The sequence below is a fragment of the Erpetoichthys calabaricus genome, chromosome 3, assembly GCF_900747795.2.
Source record: "Erpetoichthys calabaricus chromosome 3, fErpCal1.3, whole genome shotgun sequence".
In the NCBI taxonomy this organism is placed as follows: Eukaryota; Metazoa; Chordata; class Cladistia; order Polypteriformes; family Polypteridae; genus Erpetoichthys; species Erpetoichthys calabaricus.
In genome coordinates, this window is record NC_041396.2 from 133322463 (window position 1) to 133342431 (window position 19969).

Here is a 19969-nt window from a genome sequence, read left to right on the forward strand (position 1 = left end):
TATATATCTATATATATATATATATATATATATATATATATCTATATATCTATATATCTATATATATATATATCTATATATTTATATATATATATATCTATATCTATATATCTATATATATATATCTAGATATATCTATGTATATCTATATATATATATATATCTATATATATCTATATATATATATATATATATATATATATATATATATATATATATATATATATATATATATATATATATATATACACATATCTACATATATATATCAAAATACCCGCACTTCGCAGCGGCGAAGTACTGCTTTAAAATTTTTATTAAGAAGAAAAGTAAACCTTTTTAAACCGAGGGAAAATGTATCAATAATTATTTGTTAAGGATCTCTTTGTATAGCACGTTGTCAGTTCGCCCCTCTGCTTGTAATATGACCAAGGTGTGTGGTAGCTTACTGTTGAGCATGCAACGTACAGTTGGCCATGTGAAAAGCAGTCCTGCCTCAAATCAAGTAAAAGTAAAAATAGTTGCCTCAATGAGGTTGTTTTGCAGACACGTGACCTGAAGTCTCGTGCCGTCACAAAGTTTCAGTGGCTGTACGCAAATCCACAATTGGTTTCATATTCTGTTCGTACCTTATCAATTGTGTTATTTGTTTTTTGAACAGGTTTGATTCATTGAAGTGATCACTCCTGCTGCGTTCAGTCACTTCACGTGATCCGCTCTCTTGTGTGATGTTTCGATGTCCACGGGTTTATTAAATGTTAGCTAAGACCCGGCAGTTAAAAGTGTCTTCTCATTAAACTTGTATCTCGCGAATATGGCATTGCAAACGGCAGCGGGTCAGTTCACGTGCTTACGTGGGAGGCGTGATGACGCGATATATTTTGATATATATTAAAATACCCGCGCTTCGCAGCGGCGAAGTACTGCTTTAATATTTTAATTAAGAAGAAAAGTAAACCTTTTTAAACTGAGGGAAATTGAATCAATAATTATTTGTTAAGGATCTCTTTGTATATCACGGTGTCAGTTCGCCCCTCTGGTTGTAATATGACCAAGCTGTGTGCTGAGCTTACTCTTGAGCATGCAACGTACAGTTTGCTATGTGAAAATCAGTCTTGCCTTAAATCAATGCCAACCTTTTGTAGGGTCTGTCCCTGAGACTTATTAATTGTCATTGCGAAGCAGAGCCTTAGTGGAAATTGGAGGCGTTTGAATTGAAATGGGAGATCAGAGGGTATAACGGGGATGCGAGGAATAAAAACTCTCTCCCCTGAGCCACCGCCAGTAAAAATAGTTGCCTCAATGACGTTCTTTTGCAGACACGTGACCTGAAGTCTCGTGCCGTCACACAGTTTCAGTGGCTGTACGCAAATCCACAATCGGTTTCATATTGTTTTCGTACCTTATCAATTGTGTAATGTGTTTTTTGAACAGGTTTGATTCATCGAAGTGATCACTCCTGCTGCGTTCAGTCACTTCACGTGAGCCGCTGTCTTGTGTGATGTTGCGATGTCCACGGGTTTATTTAATGACCGGGCAGTTAAAAGTTTCTCGCTACAGCAATTTTAACTCTATTACAAAGTGATCCAAACTGTCGTTTATACCTCGTGTCTTCTAATTAAACTTGTATCTCGTGAATATGGCATTGCAAACGGCAGCGGGTCAGTTCACGTGCTTACGTGGGAGGCGTGATGACGTGATATATTTTGATATATATCAAAATACCCGCGCTTCGCAGCGGCGAAGTACTGCTTTAAAAATTTTATTAAGAAGAAAAGTAAACCTTTTTAAACTGAGGAAAATGAACCAGTTGTAATATGACCAAGCTGTGTGCTGAGTTTACTCTTGAGCATGAAATCTAACGTGGTTTGTGCCCTTCAGAATGAAAACAGTTTGCATTTACCTCTTTAATAAAAGGCGAGCTTTTAAGCCTGAGAAATCACCCCGTAAATGCACACGTTTAATTGCACGTGTTAATATGTATGCTTACACAGTATTAAAAGACACTCAAAAATTAACGTCATTTACCTTCGTTCCCGCGTTTGACTCGTGCTGTAGATCTCTTCCTTTTTTTTTAGTTCACGTGATTACGTAGGAGGCGTGATGACGCGATACGTGACTCCGCCTCCTCCATTAGAGTATATGGACAAAAAACAGGTTCCAGTTATGACCATTACACGTAGAATTTCGAAATGAAACCTGCCTAATTTTTGTAAGTAAGCTGTAAGGAATGAGCCTGCCAAATTTCAGCCTTCTACCTACACGGGAAGTTGGAGAATTAGTGATGAGTCAGTCAGTGAGGGCTTTGCCTTTTATTAGTATAGATTAAACAGGATTTATATTAAAGGCCAACACTTAGCTTCTAATCTTCGATGCCTGTTTAATATAATATATTCACCCGCAAAGTCAAACACCCCAGAGATGATATTATCGTTGGATGCAGAAAAAGCATTTGATATGATTGAATGTTACCTTTTCATTACATTGGAGAAATTTGGGTTTGGCCCGAACATTTGTGCATGGATCAAACTGCTGTATACCAATCCAGAAGCTTCAGTTTGTATTAATATTAATTCAGACTACTTTAAACTAGAACGTGGTACCAGACAAAGATGCCCCTTGTCACCACTGCTTTTTGCAATCGCCATTGAGCCACTGGCATTTCACTGTAGAAATGCTTATGAGATAAATGGCATTATCAGAGAAGGACTTGAACAGAAAATTTGTCTATATGCAGATGATATGGTAATGTATATATCAGATCCACAAAATACTGTGCCTGCAGTATTAACAGAGCTTACAGAATTTCAAAAGATTTCTGGTCTCAGAATTAATTTGACTAAAAGTGTGCTCTTTCCAGTGAATTCTGAAGCACACAATGTTAGATTGGACAGCTTCCCTTTTATCATTGCAGATCAGTTTAAATACCCAGCAGTAAATATTACAAGTAGACATAAAGCTCTCTCTTAACAAAATTTCACTGTCTGTATGGAAAAAATTAAGCAAGACTTGCATAGATGGTCAACCCTTTATCTCACTTTAGCTGGAAGAATTAACATTGTTAAGATGAATATCCTTCCTAAGCTTCTCTTTTTATTTCAAAACATTCCAATATACATCAATAAATCATTTTTTAAGAAATTAGATTCAACCATAACCTCATTTATTTGGAATTCAAAACATCCACGCATCCAAAGACCGACCCTACAAAGACCTAAAGCGGAAGGCGCCATGGCTCTACCTAACTTTCAGTTTTATTACTGGGCAGCAGATATACAAGCTATAAAAACCTGGACATTGACAAGCCACCTTTTTCCACCCTCTCAAACATATGCAGTTTTTAATGTCTGGAAAACATTTGGGATTAAATCACTTAGAGATCTGTACATAGACAACGTCTATCAGACAGCCTTGGTGTCCCAATTCCTCCTAATCCACTAAAAGCTGTGTTTGGTGTACTTCCAGATGGGCTTAAAGTGGAGAAGGACAAACAAACTGTAATTGTCTTTACTACACTGTTGGTACATACAGTAGACTCATCTTGCTCAACTGGAAGAATCCTAACTCTCCTATTCTAAGTCAGTGGGTAACTGATGTTATATACTATTTGAAACTGGAAAAAATCAAATTCTCATTTAGAGGATCTGTGCAGAACTTTTTCAAAACCTGGCAGGATCTAATCAATAACATTTTGGAATAAGCTTTTAAAGAAGGAAGAAGATCCTCTCCCCTTTTTTCCTTTTTTTTCTCCATTTATCATTATTCACTTATTAGATAGATAGATAGATCGATATTTTATTAATCCCAAGGGGAAATTCACTTCTACTTATTTTATTAGCTTTAAGTTTTACTCTGCTAGCTTAGTTCTCTTTTTCAGGGGTGGGGGTTGATTTGTTTTCAATCTTATGTTTGTAAAAATTGATTTATTTGTATGGAATGTTGTGTGATTTTAATAAAATCAATAAAATAAAAAAAATATATAAAGCCTTTATGAAATATTGAATATATGCTAAAAACATGCCACATAGCAAGTCTGTGCTAGCTTTTTATTCTTTTTTCCAGCTTGTGTAAAATAAGATTGGCTCCTAGAACATACTAAATAATTTGTTAATTTATAAGGATGGTGGCCCGGTGTTAGCATCCCGGCTTATTACAGGATAGTCACAACTCCCAAGCATTATTTAATGAATTTCATGGCTGTAAACCACAAAAAGCTAGTTAAGTTTAACATTAACTTTAGCCAACTTGCCTATTCATCTGAATTTAAATATGTAATTCACAAGGTAATCTAAAATGACGCCTACTTTAGGAAACAGTCATTTCTTTCTGTTATATCTCATAGGTTCAGGGAGTTATACAGCTGTAAAAATGGCAGTGTCTGATGACATTTCTCATCCATCAGTCTCCTCATATGTCCAGCCAAGGTTTGTCAAGGCAGACAGCGTTCAGAAACACTATATGTGATTTGATTACAGGTTGCAGTCTTCCCCATCATTCTTAGAAAATGATAGCTTTAGAAACTTATTTAAAAAGTTATGTATAAGCATTACACTCCCAAATCAAAAGCTATAACTGAACATCATTTTCCTATGCTTATGAATGAAATGAAAGAAGAGTAAAAAATAGATGCTGGAGCAACAACATAAGTGTTACAACTGCTATTTGGTCAAACCATACCAAGCAGGACTTTCTCAGAATAGCAGCACATTTTCTAGTGTCAGTGATGGCAGATACTGGCCGAAGTCTTTAGTCTTTAAAAAACACTTACGAAAAAGTTATGGCAAAGATTAATGTTCTTGGGCAGTTTTTAAAAGGAAGAACATGAACAATTGAGAATAGTCTGTAGCATCACAAATACAGAAACACTTTGAGAAAATTGAAAGCCATTGTGATGAAGATGGGCAAAAAAATGAGGATATGTTTTCTGGTCTTCATCCTCTTGCTATCAAAGCATTGTCTGTTCCTGCAACCTCAGCTCTTCTTGACCATGTTTTCAGCAGAGAGGTCTTATCTTGAGACAACACATGGTCCGAATAGGATCCAAAATGATGGATGTAATGTTTAACCACAATTATGAACTATTACATACGTCATAGTGCTTTAAAGCACATTACTTCTTAGATGTAGGCTGGCAAGTATTAAAATTATTCAATAGACTTTTTTCTTTTAAATGAAATTGTACTTAAATGTTATTGAGGAACTAAAATAATTATACATGCAAAGTGTATAATAAAAAAAATCAATCAAGAAAGAAAATCGTTTTCTTTTATTTCTTATAAATATATGCATTATTGTTATAGAGTATGTGAACATTAAAGTTTTTCAATAATAGGGTCTTTTGGAATTACATAAATTAAAACATAGGCCTAATATGGGCATGTACACAAAAAGACGCTACAAATGTGCATATGTAACTTTATAAAAAATATATATATATATTTATGGTAACTTTGACCAATATGTGCACAAAATTTTAAAGAAACTAGGAAATAACACACTTGATAAAGTTGGGAAATGCAGGCAAACCAGCTAAATGACAACTCACAGGCATAATACACTCATTATTACAGTGTGTACTGATGTGACCAATATTACACCGTAGAAGTGATGAATATGATGTACAGACTGTATTTTATTTTGCTTTAAGACACCCGTAATTGTGCAATTCCATTGAATAGCTTTTTTTGTTTACAGTATATCTGTTTTCTTGTTGTCACTTCTCAGGGAACTGACATACAAATCAGGAATATCTCAGCCAAGCTTCATTCCATCATGCCTGCTGTGTTGGAAGCCATTAACAGACTGGCGAGGCAATACATGAAGTTTCCATATGGTGTGGGTATTCATACATAAAGCATAACATGTTTTTGACAACATTAAAGGACAATTTGCAGCAGTGTCCAGTTGTCCTAACATGATTAGAGCAATTTACTGCACTCACATTTCAATAAGAGCGCAAAGTGAGAATAAAGCTACCTTTGTTAACTGTGTGCAGTTATATTCTGATAATGAACCAGCCATCCTGTGATGGCAAGATGAGACTGACAATTTTTGTTTCTTGGTGGCCTAGGTCAACCTGTGATACATTTATTGTGAGGCAAAGCATCTTTGGCACACATGATGGTACTGTATGCTGTAAGGTAATCCACTGAACCCTCAGCTTTTCATATGGCCTGTGTTATTCATTCTAACAGCAATCACATCAGCACATGTCCTGAGTGATACTAGCTGCCTGTTCAGACACTGACGTCTTACACCTTTCCTAGACAACCAGAAGGCAGAGAAGAGAGTATGGAATTTTTAGTTAATATATAATCTTTACATATTACCGTATATCCATCCATCCATTATCCAACCCGCTATATCCTAACTACAGGGTCACGGGGGTCTGCTGGAGCCAATCCCAGCCAACACAGGGCGCAAGGCAGGAAACAAACCCTGTGCAGGGCGCACACACACACCCACACACCAAGCACACACTAGGGACAAGTTAGAATTGCCATTGCACCTAACCTGCATGTCTTTGGACTGTGGGAGGAAACCGGAGTACCCGGAGGAAACTCACACAGACACAGGGAGAACATGCAAACTCCACGCAGGGAGGACCCGGGAAGTGAACCCAGGTCTCCTTACTGCGAGGCAGCAGTGCTACCCAGTGCGCCACCCTATTACCTTATATATTTAAGTGAATTTGTAGTAAATTATTAAAACATAAGAAAAGGGACTGAATGAGGATCACTGAGCATGGCTTTAAGCTTGAGCATGTGAGGTCAGCCTTACTGCGGCCACCGAGTAATCTTCAGCTAAAACTCCCTAAAACGTTTCCCATTCATTCTCTATGGTAGTGCTAAACCACTACCGATGCGATCTATTTTCTGCCGCTTTCGTTTCGGGGGGCGCTGTTCTGTATGAGGGGCCAAACAGGCCAAAAATCATATTTTTGTACGAAAACTATTGGTTTACGCGTGAACATTATTGGTTTATGGATAATTACTATCGGTTTGCGTGCATACTTAATCGGTTTGCGTGTGAACAATACTGGTTTCATTCATATGAACTATATTGGTTCGTGTCCGTATATTATCGGTTTGTGCGTGAACTATATCCGTTTGTATATGCATAGCACTGGTTTGCATATACACTATATTGATTCGCGTGTGTATATCAGTGGTTCCAGTACGTTTGTTATTGGTTTGTGAGTGAACTGCATTGGTTTACGCTGGCATGTTATTGGTTTGCGTTCTGTGCCATTCTAACGATGGATTTGTGTATGCACTATATTGGTTTCATGCACGTCTTATACTGGTTTCATGTGGGTAACATATCGGTTTTGCGCTTGTATGTGTGTACTATGTCGGTGTCTCATACGAAACATACTGGTTATGCGGTGTGCACCCTATCGCAACTTTGTGTATGAACTATATCAGTTCTGCATGCAAACTATTTCGGTTGTTCACGTGATCTTCAGCAGAAATGGGAGGGGCAAAAAAACAGGAACTCAGGGTCCGGTAGAGTCATGGAGCGTGTAGAGATGCTGACAGGAGACGGATCTGGGTTTACTTTAAACAGCGCAGTATTTTTTTCTGTACATTAGGTTTGGGAAAGGACTTGGTGGTAATTATTACTATTTAATAGAATCTGCCATTGGGTGTTTAATGAACACAAAGCTGAAGTTAAGTACATATTTGGTCATCTTTTTATTTGCTTCCAACTACATGCTCGCTTGCAACCTGCGACTGTACTTTTCACACAGCTTTTGCAAACTAGTTACTTCTTCTAAAAGCAAAATATTCTACATTTACAACTGACACCTTTATCCAGTATAACATTTAGTTACTACTGGTTACATTTCTTATGCCCAGCGATCCCACACCGTGCCGCCTAAACAGGTGAAGTGACATGCTCATGGTCACAGTGTCACTATCAGGACTTGAACCGACAAATGTAGGGTTTAGAGGACAAAGCCCTAACCACAATGCCCCACTGCTTGCACATCTGCAACATGTATATTATTTGACATGATATGATTGTGTCCATTCTTTGAAAAGCTAAATGTTCCATATTTAGGACCAGTATATGTGAGTTACATCATATTGGGCCACCTTACCTTTCACAGTTTTATGACAAGGCATATGCGTTTTTTAAGATGCAGCCGAGTTTTGCCCTGCCTGGTACGAGTACCTGCGTATTTCCACTCCAATATCTGATAAATAGGATTTACTGTGACATTTAATGGGCACTGTAAAGTGTTAAATCACGTTGGGCCACCTTAATTTTCACAGTTTTGTGACAAGACAGATTCCTTTGTTAAATTATAGTTGTGTTTAACATTTTTGACCTGTGCAGAACTAAAATGTGGAATATTTATTTTTTCAAATGATTGATTAGTTTGTAATGATTCTGATTAAGATAGATAGATAGATAGATAGATAGATAGATAGATAGATAGATAGATAGATAGATAGATAGATAGATAGATAGATACTTTATTAATCCCAAGGGGAAATTCACATACTCCAGCAGCAACATACTGATAAAGAAAATATTAAATTAAAGAGTGATAACAATGCAGGTATACAGACAGACAATAACTTTGAATAATGTTAACGTTTACCCCCCCCGGGTGGAATTAAATAGTCGCATAGTGTGGGGGAGGAACGGTCTTCTCAGTCTGTCAGTAGAGCAGGACAGTGACAGCAGTCTGTCGCTGAAGCTGCTCCTCTGTCTGGAGATGATACTGTTCAGTGGATGCAGTGGATTCTTCATGATTGACAGGAGCCTCCTCAGCGCCCGTCACTCTGCTACAGATGTCAAACTGTCCTGCTCCGTGCCTACAATAGTTTGTCACCAGTTTGTCCAGGCGTGAGGCGTCCCTCTTCTTTATGCTGCCTCCCCAACACACCACCGAGTAGAAGAGGGCGCTCGCCATAACCATCTGATAGAACATCTGCAGCATCTTATTGCAGATATTAAAGGATACCAGCCTCCTAAGGAAGTATAGTCGGCACTGTCCTTTCTTACACAGAGCATCAGTATTGGCATTCCAGTCCAACTTATCATCCAGCTGCACTCCCAGGTATTTATAGGTCTGCACCCTCTGCACACAGTCACCTCTGATGATCACGGGGTCCAGGAGGGGCCTGGTCCTCCTAAAATCCACCACCATCTCCTTGGTTTTTCTGGTGTTCAGGCATAGGTGGTTTGAGTCGCACCATTTAACAAAGTCCTTGATTAGGTTCCTATACTCCTCCTCCTGCCCACAATGTAATTAATGTACATGCTGTAGAATATTTTTCCATGCTGTTAAAATAGAATAAGAAGCTGGTGTGCAAAAGCTGTATGAATAAGTAGCTGACTGCAAGCATATACTGGATGTAGCTAGGATTGAATAAAAAGCCTGTAGAATGTGCACCTAACGTCAGCCCCGTGATTATTTCAGAATTAAGGGAAAATACTGTTAAAAATAATAACCACCAAGCCCTTTCACAAACATACAGTGACATGCAAAAGTATTCAACCACTTTAAAAGTCATCCTAATTTTCTGTATGACAAAAGATTTTTCCATGTTTATTCATTCATTCATTTTAATGTGAACTCTTGTGCTGTAACAATACATTTCCAAAGTCTAAACCAACCATTTTCTGTAGATATTTAACTGAAGAAGAAAAACTCCAAAGTTGGTGTTTGTATTAAGTATTTAAGCCCAACACATTCATACTTTGTCAAGAACCCTTTTCCTGCTGTAACAGCCTTCATTCTTTTATAAGTAGGCCCCAGTTCTGCACATTGCTCAGGAGTGATTCTGCCCCTTTCTTCTTGGCAGGATTTCTAGAGACCCTCTATGTTGGTGAGATGGCACCTCTGAACAGCAGTTTTCAAACAGTGCCACAGATTCTCAACAGGGTTAAGCTTAGGGCTTTGACTTGGCCACTCCAAAACATTCACCTTTCTGTTTTTGAGCTATCCCAGTGTCACATTGGCCTAATGCTTAGGGTCATTATCATGTTGAAAGATGAATCTTCTCCCGAGCTTTCATAGCAGACTGGAACAAGTTCTCTTGCAAAATTGTGCAGTATATGTGTCCATCCATTGTCCCTTTAACTCTGACAAGATTCTCAGTCCCAGCACATGAAAAACATCCCCATAGCAAGAGACTGCAACCACCATATTCCACTGTAGGAATGTTGTTTCTTGAGGCCTGGGCAATGTTAGTGTTACGCTTCACATACCTCTTAAGTCTGACCATAAACTTCTATTTTGGTCTCATTTGACCATAAAACTTTCTCCCACATTTTAACTGGGTCTTTCTCATGCTTTGTGGCAAATGCCATACGTTCTTTATGTGGACCTTCTTGAATGTCTTCAATGGCTTCTTTCATGCTACCTTCCCATAGAAGCCTGTTTTATGGAGAACTCTTGAAATTGTGGACCCCTACAACTTTACTCCAGCTAAAGATCATTGCAGACGTCTGAGAGTGACAGTTGGATTTCTAGTCGCCTCTCTCACCAGTTGATGTCTCACTCTGATGTTGAGTTTTGAGGGACAGCCTGTTCTAGTCAGAGTCTGTGTACTTTGATGAACCTTCCACTTTCTGGTGATGAATACAAGAGTGCGCAAAGGGACATTCAAACTCTTTTGATATTTTTATAGCCGTTTCCAGTCTTGTGCATTTCAATAACTTTGTTTCTCACATCAGTAGAATGCTCCTTTGTTTTCATTTTTGCAGTGACTGTCCACCAAAGTTTACGGCCCTTACAAAGGGGGCTGTTTATATCCAGAGAGATAGAAAGGACTCACAAGTAGCACCTCATCATGTTTAATTATGACTGTTAAACGACTGTCACCTTTGTAATTAATTTGTCATTGGTGTAAAGATGGAGCTTCCAAAGCACAGAGGTTTAAATACCTATGAAAACATTAACTTTGGAGATTTTCTTCTTCAGTTAAATGTCTACAGAAAATTGTTTATTTTGTCTTTGGAAATGTTTTGTCACAGCATAAGAAAAATACTGAATGAATAAATGTGTATAAATCTTTTGTCTTGCAGAAAATTATTATGACTTTCAAGGGGATTGAATACTTTTGTATGCCACTTAATGTTTGTGAAAGGGCTTGGTGGTGATTAACATTTAACATCTGAAATGATCACGGGACTTAAGTTAGGTACGCATTCAGCTGGCTTTTTATTCACTCCTATCTACACATATGCTTGTAGTCAGCTACTTATTCACAAACCAGCTTCTTCTTCAATGTTAAGAGCAAGGCAAAATATTATACAGCGTGTACATTAATCTGCAAACTGATACATTATTTGAAAGAATAAATATTCCAGATTTAGGACTTGAACGGGTTGAAAATGTTACACTCAACTTTAACAAAGGAATCTGTCCTGGACAAGTTTATGTCAAATAATATACACGTTGCAGATGTGCAAGCAGTGGGGCATTGTGGTTAGGGCTTTGTCCTCTAAACCCTACATTTGTCGGTTCAAGTCCTGATAGTGACACTGTGTGACCATGAGCATGTCACTTCACCTGTCTAGGCGGCACGGTGCGGGATCGCTGGGCATAAGAAATGTAACCAGTAGTAACTAAATGTTATACTGGATAAAGGCGTCAGTCGTAAATGTAGAATAGTTTGCCTTTAGAATAAGTAACTAGTTTGCAAAAGCTGTGTGAAAAAGTACTGTCGCAGGTTGCAAGCGAGCATGTAGCTGGAAGCGAATAAAAAGACAACCAAATACGTACTTAAGTTCAGCTTTGTGTTCATTACACACTCAATAGCAGATTCTATTAAATAGCAATAATTACCACCAAGTCCTTTCCCAAACCTAATGTGCGGAAAAAAATACTGGGCTGTTTAAAGTAAACCCAGATCCATCTCCTGTCAGCTTCTCTACACGCTCCATGACTCTACCGGCTCCTAAGTTCCTGTTTCTTGCCCCGCCCATTTCCGCTGAAGATCACATGAACAACCGATATAGTTCATACACAAAGTTGCGATAGGGTGCGCACGCATAACCAGTATGTTTCGTACAAGAAACCGACATGGTACACACCTTACAACCAATAGAGTTCAAGCGCAAAACCGATATGTTACCCACATGAAACCAGTATAAGACGTGCATGAAACCAATATAGTGCATACACAAATCCATCGTTAGATCGGCACAGAACGCAAACCAATATAGTTCATACGCAAACCAATGCAGTTCACTCACAAACCAATAACAAACGTACTGGAACCACTGATATACACATGCGAATCAATATAGTTCATATGCAAACCAGTGCTATGCATATACAAACGAATATAGTTCACACACAAACCGATAATATACGGACACGAACCAATATAGTTCATATGAATGAAACCAATATTGTACGCATGCAAACCAATTAAGTACACACGCAAACCGATAGTAATTATCCATAAACCAATAATGTTCACGCGTAAACCAATAGTTTTCGTACAAAAATATATGATTTTTGGCCTGTTTGGCCCCTCATAGTTCTGCGCTTTTTGCCGCACTGCTGCCTGTCTGCTTGCCTGCAGCATCTGCCTTCGTTGACGTGCTGGAGCGTTTTTTCTTTCTGCCTTTGTTGACGTGCTGCTGGTTTTTTTTTCTTTTTTCTTTCTTTCTTCGGTAAGTAAATCGTTAAGTTTAAAATGTCAATCACGCGGTTATTTCTGCTGATTAATTAATGATTTCATTATTTATAGCTAATACTGTTACCAAGTGTCTCTCTAGTGCCTTTCACATCTACATGTACTCTCACTGCAGTGTCTGTCGATTAATAAAGAGGCTGTAGCGTATCTGTCTAGTGCCTCCTCTCTCTGCCTATTATACAGTGAAATCCCTGTCAATCTGTCTCCGTCTTTTATATAGTGGCTTAAGAAAGAAGTTTTGATAATTTTTTTTTTTTTTTCAGTAATTGGAGAATAAAAAGACGTCTTGATCAATCTCTGTGAAGAACGTATTCTGCTAAATAGTTGCCATTATCATTTAGTTAGCTATTTCACACAAGTAAGTCCCCGGTAAGCTTTTTTAATATAATTCTTTATCCAGTTTTCTTGGTTAAAAGTGCCCACAGCCGTGTATAGTTAGTTAGTGTGCTATATACATTAATAATAAACTTATAAAGAGTGTGTATGTGTATGTGTGCAATATCTATACAAATGTGTATGTATGTATAGATTCATTTGAATCATCATTTGTATAGTACCTACTTGATGGTTTTCATTTTTCCATGAGAGGGAACGTTTATATTTACTAGACTTTCTTGTGCTTTCTCCCCTTAGGTGAAAATACAGAGGAGGCCAACAGTATTTTTTCCAGGGCGTGTGAAAGTGACTTTTCGTAAAGGACCATTAGGCTTTTTGCACCAGGACTCATCTAAGGAAGCAAAAACACTAAAGAACAACCCACAATTGAGGGACAAGTTTGCTCCACTGAAGCAAGAGACTGTCTGAAGAAATGCCTTCAGGATTGTCTTGGAAAGAGGGGGTGATTCCACTGACAAAGTGAAGGTACTTGGGGAGTATGTTCTCCAGTTTGGAAAGTATAAAGGCAAGTCTTTTAGGTGGCTTCTTGAAAATGATGTAGGATATGTAGTCTACATCATTCAAAATATTCAGAAGGAAAGAGGCACGGGAGTCTTCTTTGAAGGTGGAAACAGCAAGGACAGTCTTCTGTCACTTGAGGAATATGCACTCAGCTTTCAGGAGATAGTCTCTTCTGGATTATGAAGCAGAGAGACCAACTCTTCCAGCATCTTCTTCAGAAGATGAAAACCTTGTTGGTTTTGGTGTGAGAGGGAAGAGCACCTGGAAGCAAATCTGGGAGGGCAGGGCAGATGGTTATGCAACTTTCATCATGGCACAAAAATGTACAGAAGGTAGAAAAATGCACCGTTTGCAACAGTACCTGTTGAGGAAAAGCCAGGCTGTAGTCACACCATCTTCAACTATTCAGTCAACTGAATCTTTGCCATCCAGTTCAAGTAAACTGTCTGGTGGGTATCCTAAGTGAGGCTAAAATCTTACGTTATTTCACATATATGTACATTTAATTTCAAGTCTATCATTTTTATTATGTGTTTGTCCATGACGATTTTTTCTGTAGGGCTATGTATGTCAATACACTTATTTATTTATTTATTATTTAATCTAGTGTTTTTTCCCTTAGGAATGGATGATGATGAAGAATTGGAGAAAGCAATGCTAAACATACCACCATTATTCCAGACCCAATATGGTAACCAATATAATATGTTGTGGGGAACAGCCCGGACACAGACAGGTAGACGTCATATTTTCACCACACACAGGTTTATTGTACATTAATATTTACAGTTTGTGCATCAACCCAGTGCCGCAGCACCAATCACCCCTTAAGTCCTTGGCCACACTCACAATGCCTTCAGTCTCTTGGTCCGCCTCCACTCCTCTCCTCTGAGCTCCGTCCTTCTTCCACCCGACTCTTGCCATTGACTGGAGGGAGGCGGCCCCTTTTATCCACCCCGGATGGACTCCAGGTGCATCCCAATGAGCCTCTGTGGCCACACCCCTGTGTGGTGGAAGCTCTGGCGGTGTATCCGGGTGTCCCCAATCCTCTTCCCCCCAGCACTTCCGGGTGTGGCGGAAGTGCTGAGGTCCAGGGCTCCCAAGGCATCGGGCATCCCCTGGCGGTGACCACGGATCCCTACAGGGTACAGCTTCCAAGCTCTGTACCCGTGGCCCCCACAGCAACCAGGGAGGACGCCCCCCAGCCGGGTACCACAATGTATAGCACTACAAGCGTTAGATGTTTTCAGTCTTTTTTTTTTTTGGTGTCCACTAACCACTTTCCACCATTTTGATTTTTAGAAGCTGAACCACACAACTCCTGGGGCCACCAACATCAGTAGAAAAAGGTTTTTCAGCATAAATTCATATCTGAAGACCAAAAGATTAATTTATCCGTTCAATAGTTTATTATTTTGGTCATGTTCTGACCATGTTCAACTAATAAAGTTCTTTTGTTCATGTTCCACTAACAATATCAAAAGAACAAAATCATTAATTTCAAACTATGAAGAGGGTAAGTGTTATTTTATTTTTTTTTGCATGTTCAAGTGTTCTAGTGCTTTATCTGCTCAAGTAAGCTGTGGACATCCACAAGACGTGTTGTAATGTGGGAATAGCATGCTGGATTTTCTTATCACATTTAATTGAGCAGACAACGCATGAGGCAGCTTACATTGACAATTTTCAAACATTTTTTTCAACTTTGATAACTGCAGTTTCTTTATTTTTTTTGGTTTCCTCTCAGGTGATTCCACTCCATGTGTGACTGTATCTAAACCACCTGATGAAGTACTCTGTGCATTCAGTACTGTTAGATGGTAAACTTGATTCTGTTTTTTTGGCAATTATAACAAAAATAAAAGCCTACACATTATTTTAAGCAAATCAAATGTGATTTTGCATCTATACAGATCCAGTTGTAAAGCAACCAGTGCCCATTCCTCCAGAGCTGCTATGTCTTGTTCAGGAGCCAGCAGCAACTCAGCTTGATGTGTTGTCAACATGTAGGTCACCAGTTTACTATAATTTACAAAGTTCTCATATGACACTTGTCTATTGTTGTAATTACTTGTTTCTTCCCTGTAATGTACTTCACTTGTTTTCTACTCCGTACAGCAAGGACAATACATTCCACAACTGCCACTGTGTCTAGGACTCCATTAAGGCACAAGTCCAAAACAACTGGTAAGTAGGAACTCTAAATAAAACAGGCTTTGAAATGTTACCATTTCCTATAGAATTCCATAGTCAATCTACATGCACTTAAAACCTTCTATTGAATTTCTTCTCAGGATCTTCAGTGCCTCAACAGTCTTCACCTCTCCTGCAAACAACAAGACAAGCTGCATTTCAACAGGTGATACCCAGGGCTCAGAGTACGTTCGCAAGGATTTAGTCCCTTTCTTCTTTTTTTGTCTCCACTTACTAGTATACACATAACACCACTTAATGAAAAAATTAATATTTATGTTTGGGATTACAGGTGGTTCTGCCCCTCTGCAGTATCCTGGGTACGATCATGATATTAGTCTGTGGAACTGCTCCCAGCAGCAGAAGGTCTGGATGAAAACAGAGCTGGAATCGATGGGGCTGTGGCCCGGCTCTCTCCCTGTTCACCACCCAATGAAGATGGTGTCTGTGGCGTTTCCCACCTCAGCCTGAGTTGATAGACTGCACTTTTGAGCTTCCAATCGCCCAAGTACTTTCAACTTCACCCCTTCTTCATCTGGAAGCCTGAAAATGACAACTTGATGGGCAGGCTGAGGAACAACTATGTTCTGCCATGTCTTCAGGGTTGTTCACAACCACATATTGTATCAGCTGGTGTGGGCAGGCCTCGTGTGGTTGTTGGCATCAATGGACAATACTACCTGCTTGCATCAAGACTCTACTGCAGGGCATGTAAAAAACGCTGGTATGCTGACAATCCACAGTGGTTAGAAAAACTTCCACAGAGATTCACCAACATTTTGCCTGCCAATGTAATATATAAGAAGGCCATCTGCAAAACTGTGATGTATGAACTAAGGAGAACAGGAAAGTCACCTAATGATATGGCTAACCAGATAAGGGAAATGATGCACCTTAAGTATGAGCGGGCTCACCAAACCAGCTCCTTTTGGTGGATATAAGGACTCTGATGGTTGGTGTGGAGTATCAGTCTCTGCCAATTATCTAACAGACTGCCTTTTATATGAATATACAAAAGGCAAGAGCCTACCATAAAAAAGCTCCTCCAAGGCACCTTTGGCCAAGCCTTACGCTCAGACCACAGCAGGAAAGTCGCCAGAAAGGTCACATTCACATCTGGAGCCATGTCCTCTTATGCAGTGATGAACAAGAACTGGATGATCCTCTCCTGGATAATGGTACAGTCTGAGACAGATAAGTCTTTGGAGCCCATGTACTTACTGTACCAGGGTTTGGCTAACCGGTACAGAATTGCTGAGGTTGACAAGGCTAACTTCCAGTGGGTAGACAGGTGAGGGGCAGTAGCCATTGTTTTCTATTTATCTACTAAATGTGTCACTTTGAAAGAAAATAATTTGAATCAATGAATGAGTCATGTAATATGCAGATCATAGAGTGTGGGTTTAGACATGTATAGACTAATAAAGAGTCACTGGATATAGTACATCTTTACTGCATAATTCACACTTTTTCTCTTTTTGTGTTTTTCAGGGACTGCTGTTCAGCCTTCAGGGTTGCAGAATCGCTGCAAGTGGAACACCTTGACTGGAATGCCTGGAAAACAACTGAATCTATTGTAGCCCAAGCCATACATGGCTATCTACTGAACAGATGTGCATCAAGAACAATGTACAACAGAAACATTACCATCAAACTGGATCTGTTCCACTGTATGAGGCAAATTCTTCGAGAGTGTGTCTCTGAACATCATGCCCTTTACAGCTCTTTTTGCCAGTTCCTCTCTGCTGCATTTTCTGTTGTGGATCAGGAAGACCTGCAGCGACTCAAGGATGCCTACACGTTATGTGGAATTCATCCAGCAAATCCCACCAAGCAACATATCCGTGAGCATTGTAGGACAAAGATACCACAGCCAGATGAGCTGGTGAAGAGGGATGAGGAAGTGTTCCAGCATTTTTACCTAGCAAAGGATCCAAATGACATATACCTGTTCAAGCCATCTATGCTAAAATCTTGGAGAATTCAGCAAGTGCACATCCTTCGGGGCTGCCTCAGTGATCCCGAGCTTCCAGGTGGCATACTGTACAGGTATGGTGGGACTGTGAAGTTGAACCATGTTCAGGGTGAGGGTGCCAAAGTTCCTGTCTGGATCCCCATCAGAGGAACATCTCAGCAGGAGGGCTACCATTTCCACCGGTCTCACTGAGTCACTGGAACAAGTATCCTCAAGAGTTATTCCAAGCTCAAGGAATGACAGGTGTTGCTCAGTGGAATTACCAGCGCTTGGTGGACGTGCAGCAGCCTGGTGTTCTCCTACCAGGTGTTTTTGACCAAGCACTAATTTCAGAGCTGAATGCAGCCTCCAAAAGAGTAACTGGGGAAGAAAAATATCTTACCCTTCATCTTTCTGACAGAGACACAGGAGAGATATTTGGTCTCGAATACATAGAGCCAGGATATCAGCCTGTTGTTCTGGACTGGGAAAAATACAAGAAGAAAACGGAGTCCTCTGTCCTCTTTGAGACAGCAAATGAGAGCAGCTCTACCACTGTCCAGGCACTTCCTTCACCACCAGCTTCCACCGGGCCATCTGTCCTGTTCCAGTTTCCTCCAGTTGCTGACATAAAAGCGGAAGTGTCACTATGCAGAGATGCTGATACTCTTTCCGAAACAGGTAAATTCGTTACAAAGACCATTAGAGACTAACTATACCTGTTATTTTGCAAGTTTATCAATATTAATGGTCTCTTCTTTGTTTCAGAACCACCCAGCACACCATCTCTGCCTTTGCTGTCATCACCAGCAAGTGCTCGCACTGGACCAGTGAAAACTGGTGGAAGGGTGTTTGTCCTTGACCACAGACGCTGGACATCCCAGATGAAGGAAGCCACTGACAACCTTATCAATAAGTATCATGGCCAGAAAGACCTGCTAAAACTTGTGGACCATGATTATGCTGCTATGGTGCAGAAGTCTTGTAGAGACCCAAACACTATGTTCAATCCAACAACAAGGGTCCATATTGACAGATGCATGAAGTATCTGGCCAAAATGAAGAACGTTAGCTCTTCTTTGAACACGAGCCAGGAGAAATTAATAGAGACACAAAGATTGTGGCACAGTTTGACTGAGGGTAGTCATACTGCCCATGTGCCAGTTGTGACTATGTCCCCTGCCATTGTCCACCCCTCTTCACCTTTTCCTGTCATTACACTGTCACAGGATTCAATTGAGAAAATTGTGCATGAATTCCTAGAGAAACAACAAAAACAGCAGCAGCAGCACCACCAACAGCCCCAAATACACAAGAAAAGGACAAAATCGTGTCTTTCATATGGTCAGCCAAAATCAAGATACGAAAATGATGGCTCTTCAGTTCATTTTTTTTACCAGCAAGGCCTTGTCCGTTATTTCTATTGTTCTAATAAAGTTTTTAAAATGTATGGATCAGAGGGACTGACAGATCCGAAAATGCAATTTAAAGATTTTGCAGAAACATAGTTCTTTCAGCGGGAACTAGATGCCACAAGGAAGAGAGTAGAAGAGAAAGGACAATTGAAACGGAAAAGGCCTGATCCGCAGCCTTGGGGTCGCATCTGTCGATTTTGCCAGTTGCAGCTCAAGCAGGGTCCTAACAGCCCTCATATGCATGTGGCATTTCCAGGACACCCTGGCAAATACATTTACTGCCCAGCCAAGGTCTTTTCCCTTTATAAGGATAAGGGGATGGAAAGGGAGATGACTTGGAAAGAGTTCCAATCATCAGCTTTTTGTGAAACAGAGAGGAGGAGGTGGGAGGAGGAAAAGAGGGAAATAAAAAAAGAAATAGTTTATCAAATAATTGGGAAAATTCACAAATTTTATAAAACTGGTAATCTGCCTCATGCTAGATATGTTTCAATAATTATGTACATGTTTTTTTTTCTGTTGTTGAAATATTTAGTTTAACTTTTTGTGTGAGACATTTTTTCATTATTAAAGTAAAAATCATTGCTATGGTACGAAAAATGTGTCCTGTATTTTTCAGGGTGAGATTTCACCGCAGTCTTAAGCACCTTACACATTAAACAATACATAAAAAAAAAACTCCATTCTCGTTGTCTGGAAATTAAAATTCACAATGCACAGTTGGACCCTGCATCAAATATTTCATTTATATGTTATATTCTTATTTAATCCAAAGCATTTTGAAGAAATAACACACACACACACAACGGGCATTCACCTCGCTTGTGAATCGAAATCGG

The 19969-nt window shown here is 39.4% G+C and overlaps 2 protein-coding genes across 2 annotated transcripts; both read left to right on the top strand.

Moving 5' to 3' along the window:
- The first annotated feature begins 16707 nt into the window (after nt 1–16707).
- LOC127527242 (uncharacterized) lies at nt 16708–17933 on the top strand. Its single transcript, XM_051925332.1, has 2 exons — nt 16708–17052; nt 17253–17933. Exons 1-2 carry the CDS (start codon nt 16886–16888, stop codon nt 17926–17928), a joined length of 843 nt encoding a protein of 280 aa, XP_051781292.1. The 5' UTR covers nt 16708–16885; the 3' UTR covers nt 17929–17933.
- A 39-nt stretch (nt 17934–17972) lies between these two features.
- On the top strand, nt 17973–19567 carry LOC127527089 (uncharacterized). The gene is made up of 2 exons (XM_051924709.1): nt 17973–18396; nt 18484–19567. The coding sequence occupies exons 1-2, from the start codon at nt 17973–17975 to the stop codon at nt 19221–19223; spliced, it is 1164 nt and encodes a 387-aa protein (XP_051780669.1). The 3' UTR covers nt 19224–19567.
- Nucleotides 19568–19969: the final 402 nt, after the last annotated feature.